At 37.3% G+C, this 25,928-nt stretch overlaps 1 protein-coding gene across 1 annotated transcript; it reads right to left on the reverse strand.

The window, feature by feature from the left end:
- On the reverse strand, positions 1-25,928 carry NRDE2 (NRDE-2, necessary for RNA interference, domain containing). Its single transcript, XM_030452566.1, is given in 15 exon segments — positions 1-168; positions 795-866; positions 2,048-2,186; positions 4,446-5,374; positions 6,144-6,530; positions 7,218-7,393; positions 8,770-8,890; positions 10,648-10,781; positions 12,878-13,280; positions 13,477-13,939; positions 15,305-15,454; positions 17,488-17,606; positions 17,609-17,711; positions 19,618-19,726; positions 25,690-25,928. Coding segments are annotated over 15 exon segments (3,510 nt in total). The 5' UTR covers positions 25,769-25,928; the 3' UTR covers positions 1-42.

Consider the following 25,928-nt stretch of genomic DNA (forward strand, 5'->3'; position numbering starts at 1 on the left):
AGTTTTGGAACTAGCTTGTTTACTTTCTGTACCCATCATCTTCTAAACCTCCAATAGCAGCTCCAGCTCTTCCATAGGTACCCGCACTCTCAATTCTTTTTCAGTCATTAGATCGAGTGTCTCTTGCAGCTGCTCAGGGAAGTATTCTACTGCATCCATATACAGCACCTGGGGACACAGTGAGAACAGTTTCTGTGCTGCCTTTCTGCCAGAGCAAGAAATGCAACAAAGATCTATGTAGATACACAACTCCCTAGCAAGAGTGTAAGACATACCATGCACTTCTTTAAAACAATACAAACAATTCCTACCATAATAGTCTTTTCCAACTCTTACTAAATAATTTTATTCAAAAAGATAAGAGATAGGTCAAGAAGCACTTGCAGGGCAGACAGACATTACCTGAAGAGCTGCAGGTGCTCCTGACTGATTTCTTATACCACTAAGTAAATACACTTTTATTTCTTTATGTATTTCTGCTACTACCATGCTCGTGAAAAAAACATGATCTGAAAGACATGATCACTTCTAGGTCACAGAGGAATTTATTATTGTCTTGCTTCATGCAATGCAACACCTTTCTGTTCTGAAGTGCAAAACAGCACTGCCCACTATGTCTGTTTCTGATGCATCTCTATTTGCATAAGATCTTGCAGTATTTCTCCTTCAGAAATCTCTCCTTTCATTTGCATGTAACACATTAAAACAAGCACAGAATTCTAACCTTTCTTTTTTTAAAATACAGAATTTCAAAATTAAGAGTATGATAACAGATTTGTAATTTCCATGCTTACCTTTGCCCAAGGGCAGTTTTGAAGGGCTTTATAAAACAATCCTTTACTTTTTTCTGTTTTTCCAAGTGAAACCTGTGTGAGAAGAAAAATGTTCATAATGCATTAATAGGTGACATAATAAAACAATTATTTCTAGACAGAAAAATTACTGTTGAAAAGCAAAGTGCTGCTCTGCTGAGGAATACTGATTATTATATATTGTGGTAGCTATGCAATTGGATATCTTACATAGGTGACATTTCAATATAATCAGAAATGTCCTTAAGGAGCTTCAGGGCTTTACTCATAAGGCAAGTAATAGAACAAAGCCCAGCAGAGAAAGTGTTCCAGTTAAAGTCAGGGACCAGAGCATCTCTTCTGTGAGGAGAGGCTGACAGAGCAGGGACTGTTGAGCCTAGAGAAGAGAAGGCTGAGGGGGAAATATTACCTGTCTGTACAAATACTTGAAGGGAGGGTGCAAAGAAGAGGGAGCCAAGCTCTTTTCAGTGGTGCCCCGTGGCAAGACAAGAGGCAGTGGACACAAACTGAAACGCAGGAGGTTCTGTCTGAACATTAAGAAATGCTTTTTTACTGTGAGGGTGACTAAGGACTTAGCATGGTGTGTCCAGAGAGCTATGGAGACTCCACCCTTAGATATACTGGAAAGCTGTCTGGACATTGTCATGGACAACTGTGTTTAGGTGGCCCTGCTTCAATAATGGAGATGAAAAGATGAACTCCAGAGGCCCCTCTCAACTGCAGCCATTCAGTGAAGTTATACAAAATCAGGATCTAAATTTGACTGACAGATCAAAGTCCCTATAATTTCCTTACAGATACCTAAAGTAGGACTATAACATAAATACTTTGCTCATTTTACTTACATAACAATAACAAAAAAATTCCCTACAATTTTCTTCCTCTCAGATTTTGCTCCCCTGCCCACTTACCTTTTACTGTGAGTAAAACTGGGTGGAATCTATCTATTCATTTCTTATGAATTTTTTTTTCCCTGTAACAGGGCAGCCTCAATAAGTTGCCTGCATCTATATTAGAACTACACTGTCAGAAACCATCGCTCCTAATCCATGTGAATTACCTTTTCCCTAATATTTACAGCAATAAGGAGCATTAGAATTCAAATGTATATCTGCCTGCAAATCATATATAGGTATGGGAGTATTTTGTATTCCTTTTTAATAGTACTGTAGTACTGTTCATGATAAATGACAAATATGGTAAAAGGAATAATAAAACTGATACTCTCTTCTTACCAGAAAGTTCAAATACATTCTCCACAGCAGTGGACAATTGGTACCATTTTCAGTCTGAACTGCATGTTCAAATAGAGCTACAATCCGATTTGCTAACCCAGTTTCAGGAATAGTGGAATGTATTTCACCAACATCTGCCCTGAAACACAGAAGAAAAAAGAAACCACACTCCCTTAAAATCAAGCTAACTGACCACATCCAGGTAAGAGAGAGTTAAGAGCAATCTACTGCCTCTGTTCACGAGGCACTGTATGTAGCCAGGTATTTGCCTTTCATGCTACAAACTCTGAATTGTATAAACCAGATTTTTAGTGCTTTCTGCTCCAGTCTACATATTTATAAATGGGAAAATCAGTTAAAAGCATACAGATGATGTACTTTTATGAAAATTCTTTTAGCATGTTGAAAATTAACTCTGACAAACTAGAGGAGATCATTTCCCTTTGAGTACATTAACTCACTATCAAACGATCTTAAAAACACTCATCTTGGTGTCTATTCAAGACCACTTATCATTGCAAGATTGGCACAGCAGCTCAAATCAAATTGAAGTCCAGGTCAGCAAGCCTGCTGCTGCTGCCACCAAGCAAGACTGTTCATATTTACTCCTGGTACCTTTGTAAGACAATATGCTGTCCTTGGATCAAGGCCTAGATCCTCTGGATCAACCATGATTACAATAACAATTTTCTTTTTCATGCAGAGATTCAAATCCCCTAAGTTCCAGGAATAACACAAAAGCAGATACATATTTTTCACTGAAGCACTGGTATCCATTTACAGCTGATACAGACCAGCTTGGTTTTGATGCTTGAGCTTGAAGAAACACCTGGAGCACACATGGCAACATCATTTCTGTCTGCATGCATTCACTTCACTCTCCAGACTGGTCACTCACCCTTTAAGACTCACTCCTAACTTGCTTCTTTTTTCAAGGGCCTCTGAGGTCACATTTCCTCTCACCTTAACCTCTGCCTTGAGGAAAAATTATGGAATCTACTCTGCATGCAGAGAGACATTTGAAACATTGTATCCCACACTGATTTACATATCCTACTGTTCTAGCCTTCACATTCCTTTCTTCAAATTAATTCCAAGCACTTAAACAAGCAGAAATACAAAACAGAATAGGAAACAGTTACACATACATTTTCTTGGTTTGTCACATCATGAAGCATTAGCTTTATGAATAACTGACAGGCCATTTATCTCTCTGTTGCAATAGTTCAGCTCTGCCCTTACAACATCCAACTTGTCCCTGTACAGCTAGAACCTACCAAAAGGCTACACTACCAGAGAAAAATCTGGAAAGGAAGTAAACGTTATGAAGCAAAATCACCATTGTGGAAGTTTTACATTAGTTTCCAGTAAAAATAATGAAAACTTACCACTGTCTCAGTCTGTAATTAACAGTAAATCAAGCTACATCCCTCATTTACATTTGCAGAATGTAAATGAGGAATGCAGAATTCTTATTACAATTTAGGATGACACACAGACAGCTCAGGAACATCCCTGTCACGGATGCATGCCTGTGGCAGACTGTGACAATCAAGGCAGTGGGCACACCATCATTTTAAAATATACTGATTGTTCTGTAATTCCATCAAGTGTGACTACTGTAAACTTACAGCTATGTAAAGCTTCCAGTTAACATTTTCCTAGAAAACTCTGTTGCTATGTGCAGAAACAAAGATCCAAGCTGTCAATGTCCTTAGTGATACGAAGGTAGCAGTGGATAGGCACAGCTCCAAACAACAGGCAGACAACAGTTAAGAGATTAAGCTTTAAGAATGAGCACACAGCTCTGTTACCAACATCTCCTACCCTGTCCTTCTTTCCTGAGAGCATAAAAATCAGCCCGGTTCACTCTGCAAATTCAGGAAACTTCCAACCTCTTCTACCTAGCAACAGCCCCCAAGACTCCCAAGTACTCACTATGGAAACAGATCTGCCACAACCGTGTGCTGTGATTCAGGAGTAAAGTAGGGCAGGCAGCTCAGGCAGAATTTGCAGCACAGCTCTGTATTATTCTCCCTACTGCTGTAGTATTAAAGTGCAGCAGTTTCTAAGCTCACAGGGTCCACCCAGGACACTAAGGAGGTTCTCAGTTATTTACAGATAACTTAAAGACATTTACCACCTCGATGTCAGAAGTGAGTAATCAAACACAAAGCAACACACAATCTGGTTCTGTAGGACACATGTGAGACCATCACCTAGATCTTTAATTCTACTTAAGATTCTGCCTCTGACTCACTGTTCAGTCTTGAAAAATTTGCCTTCCCTAGCTACAGCTTCATGTGCAAAATTTTTCTCCTCTGTTAAGTGATCTCTGTTACTCTGTTAAGTAAAAAAAAAAAAAAAAGCATAATCATGAGGAGATGCAAGCTATTACCTCTGGACACTCTCAGTGAGTTTTTTTCTCATCTGCTCTGCTCGGATTGCATACAGCCATGGCTCTAAAGAGTTAGTAGACCTTGTGACACCATCAAAAAATCTTCGTGCTTTGCTGGCGCTGTGAGACTTCCTTTGGATGTGGATATATGACCTCCAAAGAGTCTGGTTGCTAGGATACCGGTTCAGAGCCTCCGTTAGTGCTTCACGCAGAGGATTCAAAGGATAAACACTAATTTTCATGTGGAATCTGAGTAAATTTGTATGCATCAGTGTGACAGTTTCAAGAGCAGTGGCAAAATTCTGAATGCCAAGCTTTTCTCTGGTATTTTCACATCTCTGTGGACCAGAAGCTTCAAGTTTCTCAGAGGTCTGTGCATATATTAATACTGCAGCATCAATCCCAACAGTCAAATACTGGAACAGTGCATAACAGCCAACCAGGCTAACCAGCTGATCAGCATCACTGACCCTATCCTCAACAGAAACCAGTGTTTTACTTAAATAATCCTCCAGTGCATGCTCGTATGTTTTACGAGCTTTCAAGACATTCACAGGTAACACTTGTCCACTATAGGGCACGTATGTTCCACTTTCAGTCAATTTGGTCAATATATGAACAGCACGTGACATAACAGCTCCTTCTAGACTTTCTAGGAGTTCCACTTCCAGCTGAGCATAAAGCAGACTGAGGCTGCAGAGCTGGGGGCTCTTCAGCCCTCCTGTCCCTGCTGTGCAAAGTGCTGTGTCAAACACCTTCCTGGCATCTTCGATGTTACCAAGCAGCCATTCCAGGTAGGCATAGAGTTTCCAGAGAGAAAGGTCGTTTCGGTTGTCAGGTGCTTTAAGGAGATTCTTGGCCAGCTTTTTACTCTTCCTCCCTTGTGTTTTTAGCTTCCTCTTGTTTTTTGTTTGGAGATACTGAACTATCTGCAGTGAGAATAAACAGATAAAATGTTGAAGGGGATGGGAAAGAAAAGGGAAAAAAACCAACTCAAACCTCATAACATTTCTTAATTTCATTAGGGTGTTTGTTTTCACATTGTTCCATATTTAACCACCAGCAAGATCTGTTGCTACTGAATACTGTAAGTTGTCACAACTGCTTGTTGTCAGCTTCTTCCAACAAAGACAAATTACACAGTCTTGTCATTCTTACACCTGCCACTGCCATTAAGAAATATAAAATTCCACTCTTCTAAAAGACCAACTGTTCAAATAGAAAGCTGCTAACCTGTAAAGGTTGATAAAAGCAAAGTAATTTATCACGTCTGACCAGATGAACACAATTAAATCTCCAAGAAGCATTTCATGGTGGGGAATATGATAATAGACAAATGTGGAGATTGCATAGGATGGTTACAGGATTGCTCCTGGTCAGGTAGTATTTGGGTAAATGTATCTCCATAAAGAAAAAGAGTACTAAACTTTCTGAAGCATTAGGAAGAAAATCTGGACTCTTATCCTTCTGTGGACACCAAGTAGGACATCTTTCTTTATATAAAAATATATATTCAAGTGATAAAGGTGTTATTTCCTTCAGTAACACTACAAAGTAACTTGTATAGCAAGTAGCAATTCTCCTGATTGGAATACTTAGTCTTACAAGACTTAGTTTTCGTGAATGTTTACATTTATTCAACAGAAGGTTTAATATACATGAAAGCCACAAATCACAAAAGTGTAGATTTCTTATTACCTTAGATATTTCATACTGTAACCAGCAAATGGACAGGTCAGATTTTTCCTTTCCTGAAAACAGCTGGAACAGAACATGAAAAACATTCTGTATGAACTCTTCTCCTTCCTTATAATGGCCTATATGATGCCTCGCTCGTAGCATCGTGTCCATATGACCAATACTGTTGAATCCAGAGAGTGGAAAATCAACAGAAGCCAGTGGCTTTTCATCAGAAAGCATACTGTCAAAGATGTTATTTTCATCCATGGCAATATAGAGGTTGGAAGGAAAGAGTTTAGTTGTACAAGGAACTCCCAGGAACTGCAAAAATGAGTACAATAGTTGACGCTGAAGATCTGGATTAGAAAGCCGGATTAAAGATGGTCCAAGATCATCAAACAATACCTAAAAATGAAGCAAATTAAAACCAAACATTATTAATTTATGCAACCAAGTAAAATTAGCAATCCTATATATTGTGTAACTTAAAAGATCTTGTCTAGTTAATAGAGATTTATAATTACCATTAAATGATAACAAAATGTCATTCAAATTAAAACCAAACAAGTTAAACCAGCGATGCGTTCTTCCGGTCAGACTGTAAATTTGCTATCAAGATACTTCTTTGTCCAGAGACCTTCACAGAAAACTTACATAATGAAGGTCTGAGAGTTTATTGCTTTAGGCTATTTAACAAATTTTATTTGGAAGTAAATCTCTGACTTGATCCATTTTCCCAAGAAGGGAAAAAAAAAAATCCAACTATCTGATCTGAAAGCAACAAACCCTTTGTTCCTTTAACGCATGTATTTCTTAAACACATATTTCTGTGACATTCCCACATTAAAACTGGAGAAATCTCAGAACAACAAAGACAAAATGCTTTCCTACAGCCCTTTCCAAAGTTTACTATGAGTCCCAGGGATTTCAGAAGTTTCAGCAGAAAATTTTTAATTCCAAACAAAACAAAAAAAAAGATACTTTTTTCCAAGTGACCAGAAGGACTACTCCTCTAAAATATCCATTGTTAATTAATTCAAATCAGAGGATAATTGATCTTATCTCCTCTTGTTTTTATTATATCCCAGTGACCTGTCTTTCTGGATCTTCACAATCTTCCTCAGTTTCCTTTTTGGCTTTGTCTGGCCTCCAAGGTAACCAATGTCTTGCTTCACGAGAACATTCAATATCCAACCAAATATGCCACTTAGGGAGAGTTTTATCCTTTATTTCTTGATCCTCATCTATCTCTTCATCATCATCATCATCTAAAACCAAATCAAGATACACATTCCCCATAAAGTTATTAAAGAAAAATTAACCCACCAAATCCCAAGACCAGACTTTTAGTACAATTTAGCTTCTTGTTAACAAAACGTAAACAAAACCAGTATTAGTTAAAAAGACATAAGACTGAGCTGAAAATTTCCAAGTCACAGTTCTGGGTTTTGGTTTCCAAACTTTTTTAACCATTGGATCAGTGTCAGGACTCAAACTTTTTTACAGAGGAGAAAAGAAACCAATGACAGACTGTGAACCACTTCTATCAGCAGCAGTTTGCAAGCAACAGCCAAGAGTTGGTCATCTTTCTGAACAACTTAGGTTCTCCTGGTGAGACACTGGAACAGGTTGCCCAGAGAGGTGGCTGAAGCCCCATTCCTGATGTTTTTAAGGCCAGGCTGGACAGGGCTCTGAGAAACTGGACCTAGTGGGAAGTGTCCCTAACCATGGCAGGGGCGTTGGAAGTAGGTGATCTTAAAGGTCCCTTCCAAAGCCCCTTCCAGGGGAAAGGAAATCCCATCTTAATCCAAGAACAAGTGCAGCACAGGATCATTTTTCAGTTCCTTTGTTTACTAAAAGCAGAACCAAATTTGCTTCATTAGTGTTGCTTCCAGCAGCAGGAGCACAAAAATCAGACACAGCTCATCTTTGGTCAGACACAGGCCAGCCCCCTGCTCCCCTTCAAGATGTATCTGCTTGAGAAAATCTTTGACATGAAGGAAACCACTGCAGACCAGAAGACATGGGGGGACTAAGCATCAGGGAGGGATTTTCAGCATCCCTGCTCACCCAGAAGTGCTCCATCTAAATGAAGATGCAATTCCTTAATTTTCTGTGTTACACAGAGCAAGGACAAGTTTTCCTCCTATTTCTACCATACTTTTTGCTATAAGAAATTGAAATCTGATTCTAAAAGTAGAATAATTAGGCTAGGAATCCTTGAGGCAACAATCATCTAATACTGTAATTCCACCTGGTCTACCAACATAATGAAAGGATTGTAAGGGGAGTAGCTTCTTTCCATTTTATATGGGCATGGGTCTCAACCAAACTCAACATCTTTAGTCTTTTCAGCAGAGTGGAGGATATAAAATGTTTGAATCATGATTATGGTTGGAAATGACTTTCAAGTTCATCAAGTCCAACTTTCAGTCCTACACCACCATGACCACTAATTCATCTCCTGAAGCACCACGTCTACCCATTGTTTTAATAACCCCAGGGATGGCAACTCCACCACTTCCCTGGGCAATATTCTATAAAAAGTATCATATATAGAACACTCAACACATGCTTTTCCCTGTGGAGTGTGGTATAGTTTATCTATGTGGACATACAACTACATGTACTGACATTAACATACCAGGCTTAAGAGCAATCCAGCCTCCCTTTTCTTGTTGGTGCATCCATGCTTTCCAGCCTCTTGCTCCTTTTTCTCCAATTCGTGGTTCTCCACTATCCCAAAATGGTTCAAAGAAGTCCACCTGTTATTTTGGGCAGGGGGAACCAAAACAAAACATACAGAAAAAAATTTATTGCTATTGTATAGATGCTACCTGGGTCAACTTATATTTTCCAGACCCTACAATCACTTTTCTGGGTGCAACTTCTGTAGCTAAAGACTTTGTTAGATGTCTTATACAGATCCTTCAAGAGTATTCTCTTTGGATTCAAGAATCCAAATCCACTAGGATGAAGCTTTCAGAAACCAAATTTACCCAATTGCCCATCTTTCACAGGAGATCATGAAGAAACATAAATACTACTGGACTAAGGACAAGAGGAGAGGAAAAGACTAAGGACAAGGCCTCTCATCTCTTATGTTTCAGGGTGGTCAGCAACTTCAGGGAACTTAGCTCTAATGATCCTCTTTCTCCTATTACATGTTTCTGCTGCGCACCAATTCTTGGCTTGGACATAAAAATGTGACTGTGAATACAAATATTAACAAAAAATTAACTCTAAGAAAAATCAAGCCTCAGCATCTCTGAAAATGAAGGTCTTACAGCAACTGCAAAATCTAATTCTGCTCCTCACAGATTTATTCTCTGCTCCAAGTGAAAAATGAACAGTGAAAACAGCACAGAAATAAGCAAATCAAGATTGAGCCATAACACTTCTGTAAGAGGGCAGGATGGGTGATTTGCTATGAATCTGGCACTTAACTATTTTCAAGATCTTCACTTTCCAACCTAAACACTGTCCTTTTAAATTGATGTTCCTTTCCATCCTCTTTCTTCAGAGTTTTTAAACACTACAGATCATCTTGTAGTTTTTTAAATGACTTGAAGTAGAACTCAAGCTCTGTATAACTGTATCTGTATAACTATACTTAACCTTCCATCCCACACGATAATTACAATTGAACTCTTAACTTTGCTCCTTAGGAGAACACTAACACGTAAACTACAAGACTGCTTCACTGGTGGGCAACAGCATTAATATAGAGAACAAAAAACATGGAGTCTCAGTAGCATTTGCAGGGGAGGAAGGTGAGGTAATAAAAGGAAATTTAATTTTTGTCCTCTATGGTAGTCCAGCTGCCTAACTGGTGGCCCTCTCTACCACTCATTAAAAAGGATGCAGCTCCTGATACTTCAGTGGGATGATGCTACCATGGTAATAGGCCCCTCTGAATATTAATTTATGGATTATTATTGGAGTGCATGCCCAGCACTTTCCTGAGCAAATCAAGAGAAAAAAATTATTTAGTACTTTATCAGAATAAGCTGAACGGAGTATCTTGGATCAAATAAAAGACACTTTAAAGCATCAAAGTCTTCCTAATGTAACCATGAAAAAATTACTGAAAATAATAACAATAATAACATAATAATAATAACATAAGAAATGTTTTCTAGAAAAATAAAGAGATTATAGTTTCTGTTAACCTCCATGAACAGTAACAAAACAGCAGCAGTTTGGGAAAAAGCAGCAGGGTTAAGTGCTAACTAGACACAGACTTTGGTCAACCAGCTGATTTTTTCCAATCTTTTTTACTAAAGAGGACATGAAATGACTGGTTATCACACTTCTACTATATACAGTATAAGCAGCCATTTGGCATATAGTTCCTAAGGACCCACAAGCATTTCTTCAATGCAAGCATCACCTTGAAGAACCACGAAGTAAGTTGTGATTCAAAGTATTTCCCTATGTCCTTAAAACTTCATCAACTTTTCTGTTACAGCATTCTCTGTAATCCACAAGGACATACACACATTTAAATGGAAATTGCTACCTGTCCCCTTGTTGGCAGATCTTTTACACTGTCAGGTTTAAAGAAGGTGAAGTCAATCAGAGCCTGAAACAAAGACACTGCTTTCTCGGAATGCCCAGCCTGTCTCAGAAAGTGGCATTGCTGAATGAATATAGCTGTAAAGTAAAGAAGAGAGAATTTTAATATTTCCAATTAATTTTTTCACAAAGTGTTTTATTATAGCACACAAACAGACAAAAGACATACATGAAGTGCTGTAGAGTGTAATTGTTTTGGAACACTATCAAAATCCAACATAAATGCATTCCAGAATCATTGTAGTTTAATTAACTTCAAGAACTCCCACTTTAAATGCACCAAGCAAATGACTTTTATTCATGCCACACATGAACTCTTCTTGTTAATGAGTAAAAGTTATAAGCAATGCTTCCAAACTTAGTTTATCCAACATCTGTCAGAGTGGTCAGCCATCTTTGAAGATGCCAGGCACAATTACAATTCACACAGTAAGTGATGAAAACAAAAATATTTTTGCCTCATTTTTCCATGAGATTGTTATATTGGTAATATGTTGGTAATATACCATTTTCCTTCCAGCTGTCATTCCTATTTTCTTTTCTTTTAAGGAAGAACTCAGTTAAGGGAAGATGGGTCTTTTGCTCAAAGTATTACCTTCAGAAAATACAGAAGAGTCTTATCCCATCCTCTTCAACCAATTATTTCCATAACTACTCCCTACTACACACTGAGCATCAAGTCTCAGCTTAAAAAGGGAAGCAAAGCCCCAGTTTTTCTCTTCATATATTTGCAACAAAAGTATGAAATGAAAGAGGTAGAGAAATAACAGGTATTATAAACACCTTTATGAGTAGGCAGTTTGAGGATATTTCCGACATACTCCATCACTGCAGATTACACCAGGTTTTAACAAAACAACAGCTGTTCAAAACCAAATTGCTTTAAACCATACTTTTAGCTGGCCTGCAAAAAAACCTCAAAACTCACAAGTCAAGACTTAAATAATTCATTGACAGTTCTGAAAAGAATTCTTCAAAAACTATTGATTCTTTACTAAATTCAATGGTTTTGGAAGGTTTTGAACAATCAAACTATTAAAGTGTCTAGATACACACATAAGCTAGCAACAGTTGCCTCTAATTATCATCTTATTAAATACTGAAGAAGTGGCATATTATTTACTGCTTTTGCATGTATTCAGATTTACATCAGAGGTGTGTACACAAAAATTTTATTTCAGCTAGAATATACACACATCCAATTTTCCAGCTAAGTCTATTTTGTTAACAAAGACTGAGATTTCTGAAGATATTTAAACAACAGAAAGTATGTATATAACAGAATCTTCCAAAATTCAGTCCAGACTGGATACTACATGACAGATAGCATAATTGTTCAAACAGCAGGTACAGGACTTGGATAAAAATATAGGTTCCGTGGGCTATGCCACACATGAAAAACTGTGGTCCAATTCCTAATAGTCTCCTCTAGATTTAAAATAAATCTTATAGGGAAAAAAGCCCAAACATGTCTGTGGTGACACTGACATAGTCCCCTCCTCAGTATATTCATAGATTAATAACCACAATGACCCACTGAGGTAGAGAAGCAAAACTGAAATGGGATAGGTTAATCTCGAAATAAATTTAAAGCCCATGCCAGCACTGAGCATAGACTTGTCTCTTCCCTGATCCATTAGGGAAGGATCCATTAGGATCCATTCCAGCATCCTAACCATCTCATTAATTTTTCTTCTAGGGATAATTATATAATGAATTATAAGTGGTAAATACTGCATCGTATTAAAGTTCGGATTTGTTCATCTATGAAGTTGGGTGCTCAAGAAAATTTTACATCAGACTTTGCATGTCCCTTCTCTTTTCCAGTTGAAGTAATTAAAACTTTTGACAAGCAAACTTTTTTCCTAGCTAAACATTTTTCAAAGATAAAAACACATCTTGACTGTTGGCTGCAATTCTCCAGCCTTGACATTTGTACTGTAAACTGCCTCAGCATTAAGACTTTACTGGATATTACATCACAACTCTCCTGGGAAAGAAAAGCATCTGCCATGTCCGTATTTGGTTGAAATATCTGTTTTAATTCTCAGCTTAGGCACTTGGAAGAGAATAAAAACCTCCAGTAATATAAAGTGAAGTCTTTTCCTATAGAGAATGTACTCAACTCCTGTGAAGGCCATTCTGACTATAGCATGAAACAGAAAGAAACATACCTAGCATGGCTTCTTCTGTGCCAGGCAGTAGAGGATGTGATACCATGCTGCCATCCTGGACAGCTGCCAGTGTAGTCAAACATTTTCCATAGAGACTATTGATTTTTGAAACAGAAAAGGTTGTGAACTGACTTTGACAGAACAGAAGGTATTTCTTCCACATTTCTGGATTATTGGGATGTAAGAAAATAAGCTTCTGCCATTCTTTGATCAAAGCTGGTGGTTCCCAGAATTCTGCACAAAGCTTCAGTCTAGCAAGTTTCAGATCAACATTACTTGGATTGCTTTCAATTGCCCTCTCTAAAATAGCCAGTTTCTTTTCTAAGATTAACTTCAGTGATTTTCTTCTTACTTCATGCTCTTCCTTACTGGCATAAGGGCTAGGTCCTCTCATTAATTCATCCTTTAAACAAACAAAAAAATATCATTACAGCCTCAGGAAGAATCATCACTAGAATCTTTAGAAGAATGCTGACATTTGTGAAGATGAAAAAACCAGCTCATTCTTCACCAAAAGAAAATATACAGTTCTAAACAAATGAAATGACAATATTTATTAATGTATTTATTACTTGTTATAAGCCTGTTAGAACACATACCTGAAAAGAAACAAATTCCATCCAAGCATTAATATCTCTTGGGTTTTCTCTGACCTTCTTGTTATGTTCTTCCACTTTTGTCATTAGAATGGAGTTAATATTTATCCCAGGCTCTTGAGCTGTTTGCTGCACATCTGCAAGTTCATAGTCAGCACTCTTGCATCCTTTTCCTTCTAGCCACACTGTAGTTGATGGGTCATAAATTCCAAGAGGATTTACCTCTGTTGTGTTGGAAAAATCATCAGTTTCCTTTTGGAAAACTGGTATAAAAGCAGTTGGGCAAGATGGTGAACTTTTACTGACAACAAGAATCCCATCTGTGTTCAGCACCTTCACGTTGCTCTTTGTGAAGTAGCGCTCAGGTTGCCTCTGCAAATTTTTCTTTTTGGATGCAGAGCTCTCCCAGATTATACACTGTTTCTTTGTATTTATGCCAAGACAGGATTCTCCTCTCCTTTTATATCTTTGAAGGAAAAATATAATTAAACATCTCCCAAATCATATATTAGAAAAGATACTTCCTTTTTGAAAGAAACTGTGGAACAAGTACTTCAAATTGACCCAAATAATGTATGCATAGAATTTCAAAAGTGTAAGAACATGGTAACTTTCCTTTTATTTAAGACTTCAATTTATATATTTTTTCAATGTCATCATAACTTTCACTCTCATACTAAGCTTCCTTTGAGTTTAAGAATACCTATCATACACAGCAGAATTTTTTTTTTCCTCCTATCATTTTAAGCCATGTAGGCAAACCTGGAGAGAGAATGACATGCTACATTATTTAAAGCTGTTCACATTAAATTATTTTAAACTGAAAAATCAGACACCAGTCATTCAGCCTGTAATATCTCCCTGTATTCCTGAGCCTCTATTCATTTTATATGCCAATATAAAATGATACATGCTTGGAAAGAGAGACCAGGTTCATAAAGGCTACAATAATCCTCTGGATTACAAAAGGAAAATGCCATCTTAAAATATTACCTAGAATGTCATTTTAGTGGCAGTCATAGTCACACACAATGCTAAATTAACACTTTTCATTTCAAACCACAGCTGACAATCTAAAGGTGGCAGAACACTGGAATGGATTATAACCTGGTAATTTTAATGCAAAAGTACAGACACTACAAAAAGAAAATGCATAAATCCTCTCTCCTCCACAAATAATCACTTTTTATATATCATATGCAATTATCCTTCAGAACATCAAGACATAAGTGTACACATACAATGTGTACAGTGGAGCCCAGTGTAAGCTCCTTTAGAAAGGGCCTCTCCATTAACACAGGGCAATGTTCTGAAGTACCATCGTATAATAGTAGCATCATAGCACCATAACCCACTAAGTATTCTGAATATGAAATTTCATCTATGGTAATTTGAAACACAGCAATGCAAAAGACAGATCCCCTCTGGTATAATGTCTGTGAATTAACATAAATTCTGCTTCCTAAGAAACCATACATACCTTTTTTTTGTTGTTTTCAAGGTATTTTGTTGTTTTCAAACTACTCAAGCAAAGAAAACTCTTGACAAATCTAGTATGAAATAACCAGTACCTTCCTTTCCCTTTCAGACACAGAAATAGAACAACAGACATCAAAAAGGACACTCGCCCAAAGATGTTCTACAATAGAACCCAGAATTATTGACTTCAGAATCATGTTTTGCACCTGCCCCATGCTGCCACCTCAAGATGGCAGCAGATTATTTCATGGCAAATTTTGCCTTTTAAAGTATTTCTGCCCAATTTCACAGCCATACCAAGACTGTGACTCTGTGGTAGCTTGAATACCAATCAAAAAGCTAGATACTGTACCTCGCTATGTCCCCTCGATAGAGGGATTTGTAGGCCCAGTTTGCAGGGTCTGGTTTCTTGTCTATTCTGAAGGTTTCTGTTGTGAAAGGTTGGAGATCATCAAGCCAAACAAAGCGATTACTCGTAAGATTTGAAGTCTTCTTATCTAGACTGAAGAAAAGAAGAAAAAGTATTCTAAACAGTAATTAATACATCCAGCATTTACAAAACCCAGGAAACATTGCATTTCTGTAGTTGATAATAATTTAATTTATTCAAAATCATGCTACATGATCCATTATTGCCAAGTCTATCACACACTGTGAAAGAAACTAGAAAAACAGTACTAGGACCATCAAAACAAAACACAAACATTCCCTGCTCTTCGAAAAATTGGATTTAGGATTATGAAAGGTAATAACCAGATTTAACCAGTTGATTGCTTGGCAAACTATAAACTCAAAGCCATATATTACTACTTTTAAAATTTACTTTTGTCTTTCTTAATTGTAGCATCTTTCTAAAATAGGATACTCTGTAAAGAGAATTATATTGATTAGCTGCAATTATACCCATGAATTTGATAAAATAAGTGTGCAAAGTGTTTTATGCATCACAGTCATAGAAATGAACTTAACCGGAAACTGACATCTGCCTCCAAACTGAACTTCCAACCTGAACTTAGTAAATGAGTTTTATAGACTTGAGAAGCTTGCTAAGATTTCACAAGACCTATTGCATTTAGAGCAATTTAGGTGGTTCAGGTTTCAAAAACAGTTTCCTGAAAACTCAATGTTCTTTCAATATCAACAATTTAATAAATAAATAAATAAATAAATAAAAATAGCTGCCCTGAAAGAACTTCATTTGGGCAAAGCTCTGGATGGTTGGTCCAGTCTAGCAAACAGCTGATGAACCAGGTTCAGCCCCTAAATCTCCTCCACCCAACACAGAAACCTTTCCAGCAGAGAAAAGAGAGACTGGGCAGAGCAGAATGGTTTTAGCACCCCAGTGATTTTTAATGTGCTACGTAATCCTTCACCACTGCAAGCCAACAACAGAGTCTTCACATAGGAGCTGGTGAGAGGTGGAAACAGGCCACAGGACAACTTCTCCAGTATCACTGCTATTCTTCCACAGGGAAATCTTAATAGTCCTTGCTGTATGACCAAGGACCACAAGCCTATGCTCCTGGTAAATGTGCCTTGGGAAACAAAGTAAATTGGGGTAAAGTCAAAGACTGCCTGGATTAAACCCAGCTGTAACAACAATTCCTCAGTGTCACCAGGACCCTCACTGTGTGCCCCGGAGCTGCTGCAGTGCTGTGAATTAGAGCCAGAGCTGCTGATGCTGAAGAAAAACTAGGGAACTAGGGAATCAAAGTGAGGAAAAAAGGCTGCTCAAACTAGCAAACATGATGAGAAACAGGGAAAGATGATTTACACAGGCAGGTAGATTGGGATACTTTGAATGAAATGATCAAAACCTGAGAGACTGAGAAAATCACAGCTAGGTTTGCCAAACCTGAATACTCAAGTGTTTTCAGTGAACCTTTTTTACTGCTCTAAGATCATGCTAGTCACTAAATACCTATTTTGTTGTTCTATATAAAAATGACACCTCAACTAATTACATAGTACTTCATAGCTCTTGAACTAAAAAAACCCAAAACTGTTTCAATTGCTCAAATCTCATCTAAATGTACCATATAAATGCCTGAACTGAATCATACAACAAACTTTGTCTTAATATGAAAAAAAGCAATGTTAACTCTGTGAGGAGGATATTATATACAAGGTAAACACAGCTGCATGTTAAGACTGACTAATTAAGAATAACATTTAATGCAATCCCTCTCCAAACTCTCTCAGTAAATCAAAAGCCATGAATGGAAACAAGATGGTTTCAAAAAAGTTACATAAGCCTCTGTATGTCTTTAAAAATACATTTCATTAACCTTCATTCCATGCTTTGTTCTGCAAACAGTACTTCACACAGTAATCATATCTGAAAAAATCTGACTAGAATGTTTCTATTCTAAAGTAAATGTTTCCATTTCTATTTATTTACATTTCTTTCAATGCAGGTGTAGTCACATACAGCTTAAAAAAATAACCCACCAATGAATTTAATTCATAAAGTTGAAGAGAGAAGTACCAGAACACAACGAATGCACAACTTGCATAGTATTAATAAATACATACTTTGTTGCAACTTCCTTTTCATTATTTCTGCCACTTCTTGTGGTTTTGTCCTTGATATGATTAGTGTCCACATCTGATTCACTGCTACTGGAGTCCCCTTTGGTTTTCTTTTTTGTCTTTTATAGTGGTGATGCTTTTTCTTTTTCTTTTTCCTTTTTTTACTTGACGATTTCAGACTCTCATCTGTATCACTTTCCCCCGACAACTCTGATCTTGAAGTAGTCCTGCTTGGAAACAAGTATATATATATAGCTCCATGCATCCATGTATCTAAGTATTAACACTATGAAGAAATATCTCCATAAAAAAGTTCATTATCATTTTACCCTTTACCTTTGCTCTCCTGGTATTTTTGGAGAAGAGAGTTAGCAGCAACACAAAACATGAAAATTAAATAAATTTGCATTAAATAACAACTAACTTTTTTTTTCAGATTCTGGAATTACTGGCAACCAGTCTTGAAGTTTTATTTGTTGAAGGTATTTTAATGTGTGATCTGTAAAAATACCCACTTTTTATCATCACCAAATTAGAAAAAGATGATTGAACCAATATAATTCCCAAACTTTGTTAAAACAACTTAGGTCACAGTAAGAGGATGAGAAGTCAGGGATACCAGGAAAACAAGAAAGTCTACACTTTTTTCCCTTAATTCATTATGTTTTATATACAATACTTCCAAAATCACTTCCAGATTAGAAATTAAAATCTCACCTCTCCAAGACCATTTTTTAATTACTACTGAATAATGTAATACCAACCACTACCTGGAAGAGGCAACTGACTTGGAGAGAACACAAAGAACAGATAGTTTTGACAGAACAGGTGTACATGATTGTCCATATTCCACATGCTCCCAGACCTAATAGTCAACTTAAATAATGGACACCTACTCTAACTGTTAAGTAAAACTCTTAAACAGTTTTTCTGGAATCTCTCAGAAAGAAAGAAATTATAAGTCTCAGTATTCCTAGTATGTCAGTAAAACAAAATGCAGCATTTCAGAAGCAAGGCACCTCAGCAAATAATCTTACAAAATTTATTTAAGTGCACTGACACAAAAGCAGATATGGGAAAACCATTAGCAGACCTTTAAAACACACTTCCCCTAACCAAAAAACCAAACCAAATACTCCAAAACCACCAAGCTTCTTGGACTAATTAGTTTTAAGTGAACCGAGAATGTACCCTATGAATAGGCAAAAAGATGAAACATATCTCAGTACACTATTTTTTGACAAATTCTCTTTCAAAAATTAATGAAATATGGTGGGCTTTTCTGTCAGTCTATCGTAATAGTAATTTGTAAAGTCCTTAGTTTTAAGACATTAAAATAATGAAATAAGCAGAACAGTTATTGAATTTCCATCACACAATCCATGTAAATATAAGAATATGTATATAAAAATACATATTCTGCTGTGATTGTTACTATACAGGCATTCTCCATCATGATCACCCACAGTCATCATAAACACAGGAGGTTGTGTCAAATCAAAAATTACTACATTTTTTAACTTGGTAACTACAATTAGATTTCACTAATTATTATTTAGCAACTGTTCTAGTGACCGTATTAAAATTAGTTCTTCAGCTAGAGTGGCAGCTTAAGATCATTTTTGCAAAGTAATTTAATCACTCACTTCAGTGATCAGCATGTTCTACAGAGCCACACAACTTCATACATGTAATATTTCATTAACCCATATCTTCAACTAATTTTTTAAAAGGAAAAAACTCAACTGAAATGGCTGATTGAACTGTTTCACAGAGAAATCAAAAAGATGATGTTTAATCTTTACACTATTTCAAGGGGCACTTGGGACAGTCAAGGCTAATGAAGAATCATCATCACTCCATTCTCTTTCCATTTTGATATAAAAATTACTTAAATGAGGCTCTGAGGAAAAGAAAATGGGAATGTAATTGCATAAGTATAATGTCTCATTATTTTAAGTTAAAGGGCATGGAAACATTATTCATAGTTTTATATATGACTCAATTCAGGTCTTTTTAAATACTGAAGAGTGGAATGAATAAAAGGCTTAAAACCTCCTGCTTTTGGTCTCACATAAAGATAAGCAGGACATAAGAGAGAGGCTATTTTAAAAGATATTAAGTGTATTATACCTTATTAGTGGTGATTTCTCAGGGATGAGATTCGTAACTTCTGTAGTGCGCTGATGCAGTAATAGTGCATCCTCTGTAGAGAAGCTGGGGTTACTCAGCCAGTCCAAGTCTGCAGGGAAAGAAAAGTCCAAGATTAACAGGAATTGTCTTGCTGTGCTTTTTGAAGTTGGGACTTAACCTGGTCAGTTGAGAGATAACTTCACAGCAAATGACACTAAGCCATGTGGAACAACTGAGCACATCAGAAGGCAATCCATAAAATTTCTATTTAGCACAACACTAGGTTTTAATAAGGCAAAATATTTAGGAAAAGAAATCTGCCCCTGACACCAATCAAAGCTTTAAAAATCCCAATAATAAATAATATCGTGAAGTCTGTACTGAAAACAGATAATTTTAACACATTGCTATATACTTAAAATACATATATATATTTGCCCAATATTAAGTTTTTACCATGGAAATTTTCTGATTTTCTATGCATATATTCTGTATTAATGTTATACGTGCATAATTATATAAAAACTTAGATACTCATATTCTAATATTATTATGTACAATATATAATAGATATTTACATATTTGACTTTAAAAACTAAAATTTAAAAAATTATGTAAGGGCACAATTACTTGACAGGTATGGTTAATGAATGCAATAAAACTTACGTAAACTTACAAAAATGTACTTTATACATACCCTTTATACTTGTACTCAGTATAAAGAAAGTATTTTAAAAGTGATTTTATTGACAGGACACCCACTACTGATAAGAATACTCAAGTGTTTTATACAAGGTCAAAACATGTCCCTGGATTTTCAGTTCTCTAACCACTGAAATCATTAGACATTTAAAACAGTGTGAAAAAAGGCTAGTTCATGCTAATTTTGATATATTAGTCAGCATTAAGTATTCTGCATCTAGACCTCAGCCATTTCAGTTTTGCGATAAGAGCAGATATGACAGGATGTGGAGGGGGGATGTTCTGACATAATTTTACTGATATTAAAATTACTATAACAATGTTCATAGGTATTTCATTTCTAGAATTCTATTAAGTGTGCAAAATTCTCTAACATATTAAACAGCAAATGTTGCTTCACATAAGCACCCAATTTGACATCAGCCTCTCCAACGCCAGACCATAGGAGATAACAACAAAAGGGACAAATTTGGTCTCCCTGCCTTTAAAACCATTCTTGCCTTTGTGTTCTTGCTGTCACACTCTTGTCTTTGTGCTTTTGACTAGGCTGACATCTAATCCTTAAAAAGCATGAACTTACTGTCTGCCAAGCCATAAGTCTCCCCCTTCTTCTTACATATTTCTTTCAGAAATAGCTCTTCATACCAAAATTCTTCCTTCCCTGAACTCTTGTCCACAAAAGGATTTAAAATGGAGCAGGCTGCAAAAGAGTTATCCTAAGTTAAACTGATCAAGAAGTAGACACAAGGAAGCAAATCTCCAGTCCACACTGCTCAAGAGACTGGCCCTACTATCAAAGGTCCTGTGGTGGGGCAGGCACCTTCCCTGGCTTGTCCTGAACCTCTGTGCAGAGGAGAACCCACAGTTCATGGCCCTGTCAGGACCAGAAACACTTCCCACGAGTGCCCCAACCAATACACTGCAAAACACTGCCAGGCACCATTTCCCAACTCACAAAAAAAACTGTGTGCAGACTGAAAAACAGAAATCCAGCTGTATAATACATATAATACATTGGCATATTATTGTGACCTTCATCCTGGCGATCACAGTCACAAATCAACCCAATGTTAACCTCCCTTGCAGTGCTTTCAGGAAAATATGTAAGATGTATTCATGTAAAATCAGAACAAAAACTGAAACCTTAAAACTGTGATCCTTTCTTGTCTATTTAAAACAAAATAAACACTTAATACTTAATTTAAAATAATCCACCCTGGTAAAGAAACCTTCTTTTTAAGTAAGATGTCTGTGATTCTAAAACTGCTAATCTACCACAAAGCATTTTTCCAAAACCTTTGGTGAGCTTAAAGGAGAAAGATTTATGCTGGATAATTTTAAAACAACATTTCATTTGCCTAGCAAAATAATTATTCCCCTTGCTGGGGAGCAAAGTGTTATGCAACAATGAGTTAATTTCTTATTTTTGACCTGTAAGAGATGTATTAAGAACTAACCTAAAAATCAGAATTACTCCACAGAAAAATTGTTTTTATATTGTCCATTAAGTTACATGTTACTCATGGATATTTTTGCAATCATTACATATTTAAAACACAAAGAAGTTAAATAAATTCATGCCTGATAAATGCACAATCAAATTTGAGTTAATTTGATATCATGCAGTATACTGAGTACTGTTTTATACCTGATATTTTTGAGGTATATTTATCACACGTGTTTTTAATTTTTAAAAGTACTGCCTTCCTTATAATTCTGCTCATTTTGGTAATGCAGATGGGTTGTAAAGGAATGCAGAACCAAACTGCAGCCCTACAATGTTTTTCCACTAGGCACCCTTCCTTAAACATACACAGATTCAGAGTAAGCTCAAGTGCCCAGAGTACTCCAGATTTCAGTAAATGCAACTAATTTGTCCATAAAGTCTTTTATTTATTTACAGAATTAAAAGATAAATTTAATACCCTTAAAAAAAAATCTTTGTTTCGATTTGTGATGTATTATCCAGATGCACTAAACAAAACAAACTTACTCCCAAGTCTCCAGTATAAAGACGTATCACATCATAGCATAAAGCTGTAATTTAATAGCCAAACACATCTTCAAATTATTATATCTGTTCCATTGATATAGAAAACTTATCTAATTTGTCCTTGGCCAGATCTCCAGTAAAACATTTCAGGCATGAAGAAATACACTCTGGAGCCTTTTAAGTTTCTCTTTTCAGTAATTTGTTGCTTCCCCTTGTAATGTGCAATAAATCATTTACTATTATTTTTGGTAGAAATAAATTTATTGTACAGTCATTCTGTATTGATTTGAATTAAGAATTACGGTTCAAAAAGCACTTCAAATATGTCAGTAGTAATACTCATGACACTTAATAAATCACTGGGTTAGTTTTCTTAAAAATTAAGCTCAAAGGCAGAATGAAGGTAAGTAAATGGTATTCTGTCACACAGAGTTGTTGATGACAAAATTCAGAATTCAAGACTTACAATATTGAGGCCATTAGAAAAAGAACTCTGAAATGTTTAAAATCTTGATCTAATGTTTTTTAAAAAGATGTTTCCATCAAAACAGGCTTTTCATTGATTTCAAGAGCATAATATCAGGTGCCCCAAAGATTAATGCAGATAATGCATGTTCTATATCATTCATCAGTGAACACATTTTAGATACAGACCTGCACAAACTAGGAAAAAAATGTTTGCATTCAACTACAGTTGTGTTAAATTTTATAACCTTGAGCCTTGTGGCTCTCCAATGAAATAAATTCCACATGGAGATTAAGATCCTTCAGCAGTAAGAGCTTCAGTATTAAAAACTGAAAAATAGAAAGCATTTAATAAATTTATTTTTAAAATCACATTATTGATCACATTGAAAAAATGAACAAATAAGAAAATAAACAAAGAGAACAGTTACACTCCAGTTGTTTTACAAGACACAATAAAACATGGGGCTGACCAATCATTAATTTCCCAGAGGCACATAACACCTTAAAAAAGAGGCTGCACCTGAACAGGCAGAGGAGTAGAAAGCTGTTATCTTTGCACTTCACTGCATAAAAACTGCAAGCACAACCCTAAATAGTGAGCTGGCACAAGTTTCACGGGCCTCCTAGCAAATTAATCCTGTAGCTCACAAAAGGATGAAGGCTCGATTTCTGAGTTGTATCCTCTATCCTTTACACTTCCCACCACTGCCACAGCTGTAGGTATTATTAAGCTTCTCTAGACTCTTCTATAGGATTTTGCCACATCCTTTAATTATTCTCTGGGCAACAGGCAATCTGTATCATGTCAGACTGTGATCTCCAAAGATGTTTATCAGTTGGCCAATGTAGATATGCTCATTTCCAAGCCCGTCTATCCTTTTAACAGTTCAATTCACATTACAGACTCTTCCTCAGCTGTGGCAATTTATCTAGATTTATCTTTTCTAAGCAAATGTAGATTTTTTCACAGACCTCCCCTACTTCTGTCATTTCTTCCTGCACATAACTGAAAGTGTTAAAATGCCTGATGAGGAATCAAGCAATATTAGGTAGGCTGTCAGACAGCAAGCATGAATAAGATCCATTTCCCTAGGAAATATGCCTTAAATATAGCAAAATATTTTTTATTACCACTAATTATTTGAAATTAACTTCTAAGGAAAGCATCAGTTACTCACAGGTGTGAAATCACTTAGTACATGAAGATTACAGCAGTGAGCACAAGCAGAGTAAGGTTTATTTTTTATATTTTAAACTGTTGTTTCAGGACCTTCAAGGAAAATTTACCTTGAGAAATGGAGTCATAAACATTAACCCATGACTGTCTCTTTGGTTTGGTTCTACCAAAGCAGGTAAGATCAAATTACATTTTTTAGAACACTGCAGAATCATACTGCAAGAACCAACCCCCGTAGCACAGTCCATATGCCTCTGTGGATACACCAGGGAAACTTTTAGAATTCACTACAGCATTTTCTGAACAATTCAGTCAAACTGGCCTAATATCCTGGAAAGCACCAACCAGTTCTTTCCATTACACAACATGCAAGTGAATCAGTTAGCTGAATACAAACATTTCAAACACCAAAATGCATTCCCAACTTTAGAACTTTACCCTTTCTTTTTTTTTTGCTATTTTTTGTCAGACATTCAAAATGTTTACCATTCTCACAGATCAGATTCATGTTCTTAAAGAATGTAGAAAATAAAAGATATTATGCATGTACTTGTTATTGCTTCACTGTACCATCCACATTCACGAGTACAACAGTAGAAGCAATCCAGTGGCATTCTTTTTATACCTTCCAAAGAAACAAAAATTAAAAATCAACAATGCATGTTAACAGAGACAATGCAGTCTTTTGTTGTCTCTCAGAATCCTGAATATCTGCTTTCAGATTTCCTATAGACACCACCTGGCCTACAGAATAGTTCAGACTGTAAATAATGCTGCGCATAATACTTGCTCCTGTGAATGGGGTTAATTATTAGCATTGCTGCATTTGTTATGGCTACTGATAAGTTTGCAGCTTATCGTCTGACAAAAACTACTTAGGCTTGACAACTATCCAGTAGCACTTATATTTCTATATAGCTTAGGAAGGCTTGTAAGAGTGAAGGTGTAACTTTTTACTGAATGTGTAACTTTGCTAGACAGCACCCATGACAGTCAAAATGATGAACCGAATCACACCACTCATTACCTTCAAGGCAAAAATATACCCTTTAAAATGAAATTTTAGGTCAATAAGCTAGGAAATTTAACATCCAAGAGTAAGTTATCCAAGGGTAATGGGAAAAAAAACCACCACCCCCTCGTTTTCTGCATAAAGCAAACCTTTTCCACTCACAAAGCTAAAATACACCCATTTTTCGAAGATGAGCGTTTCTCCAGCACCTCCCAGCAGGTAGCTGGAAGCAAATCTGCACACACCTGGGGACCCGCCAAAGAGAAGCCATCACCATTTTTATGGGAATGCTCCTGTTGCGGTTCTCCCCAACGCTACCTGAGGGAAGGTAACCTCTGCTAAGCATGTCAGCCTCCCTCAACCCCGCAGCGCCATGCCCTGCGCACCACGCACTCCGTGCGGAGCCCGAGCCCCGCAACCCAGCTGGCCCGACCGGCGAGCCGCGCTCCCGAGCCTCTATAGGCCCTGGTCCCAGCCAGTCCGCCGGAACCAGCGGCGGCACCGCCCACACCATTGGAGTCGCGGAGGGGCGGAGCGGTTGCAGTCCGCACCGCGCCACGCACGGGCGGGCCGGGCGTTCCCATCCCGCTGCAGGGCGGGCGGAGCAGGCCCCGCACGGCGCAGAAGGCTCCGCGTACAGGCGAGTGGAAGCGGAAGGAATTCCCGAGGGCCAGGCCACAGAAGGCTGCTGGGGGAAGGAGGGTTCCCTCAGGACTTTACCTTTCCTGGAGCCGTCGCTGCTGCCGGCTGGGGGCTCTCCGGGCTCGGCGGCCCCGGCAAAAGCCGGGAAGAGGGCCATGTCACCGCTTACCGACACCACTCTGTGACCGGACTGCCCCACCGAGCGACGGGGCAAGATGGCGGCGGCGCACCGAGCATGCTGGGAGATGTAGTTCCTCCGCCTGCCCCCTCAAATGGCGGCGGGGCCTGGTGGCTACTGAGGGGAAAAAAGACCGATG

The sequence above is a fragment of the Calypte anna genome, chromosome 5A (genome assembly GCF_003957555.1).
Source record: "Calypte anna isolate BGI_N300 chromosome 5A, bCalAnn1_v1.p, whole genome shotgun sequence".
Taxonomy (NCBI): Eukaryota; Metazoa; Chordata; class Aves; order Apodiformes; family Trochilidae; genus Calypte; species Calypte anna.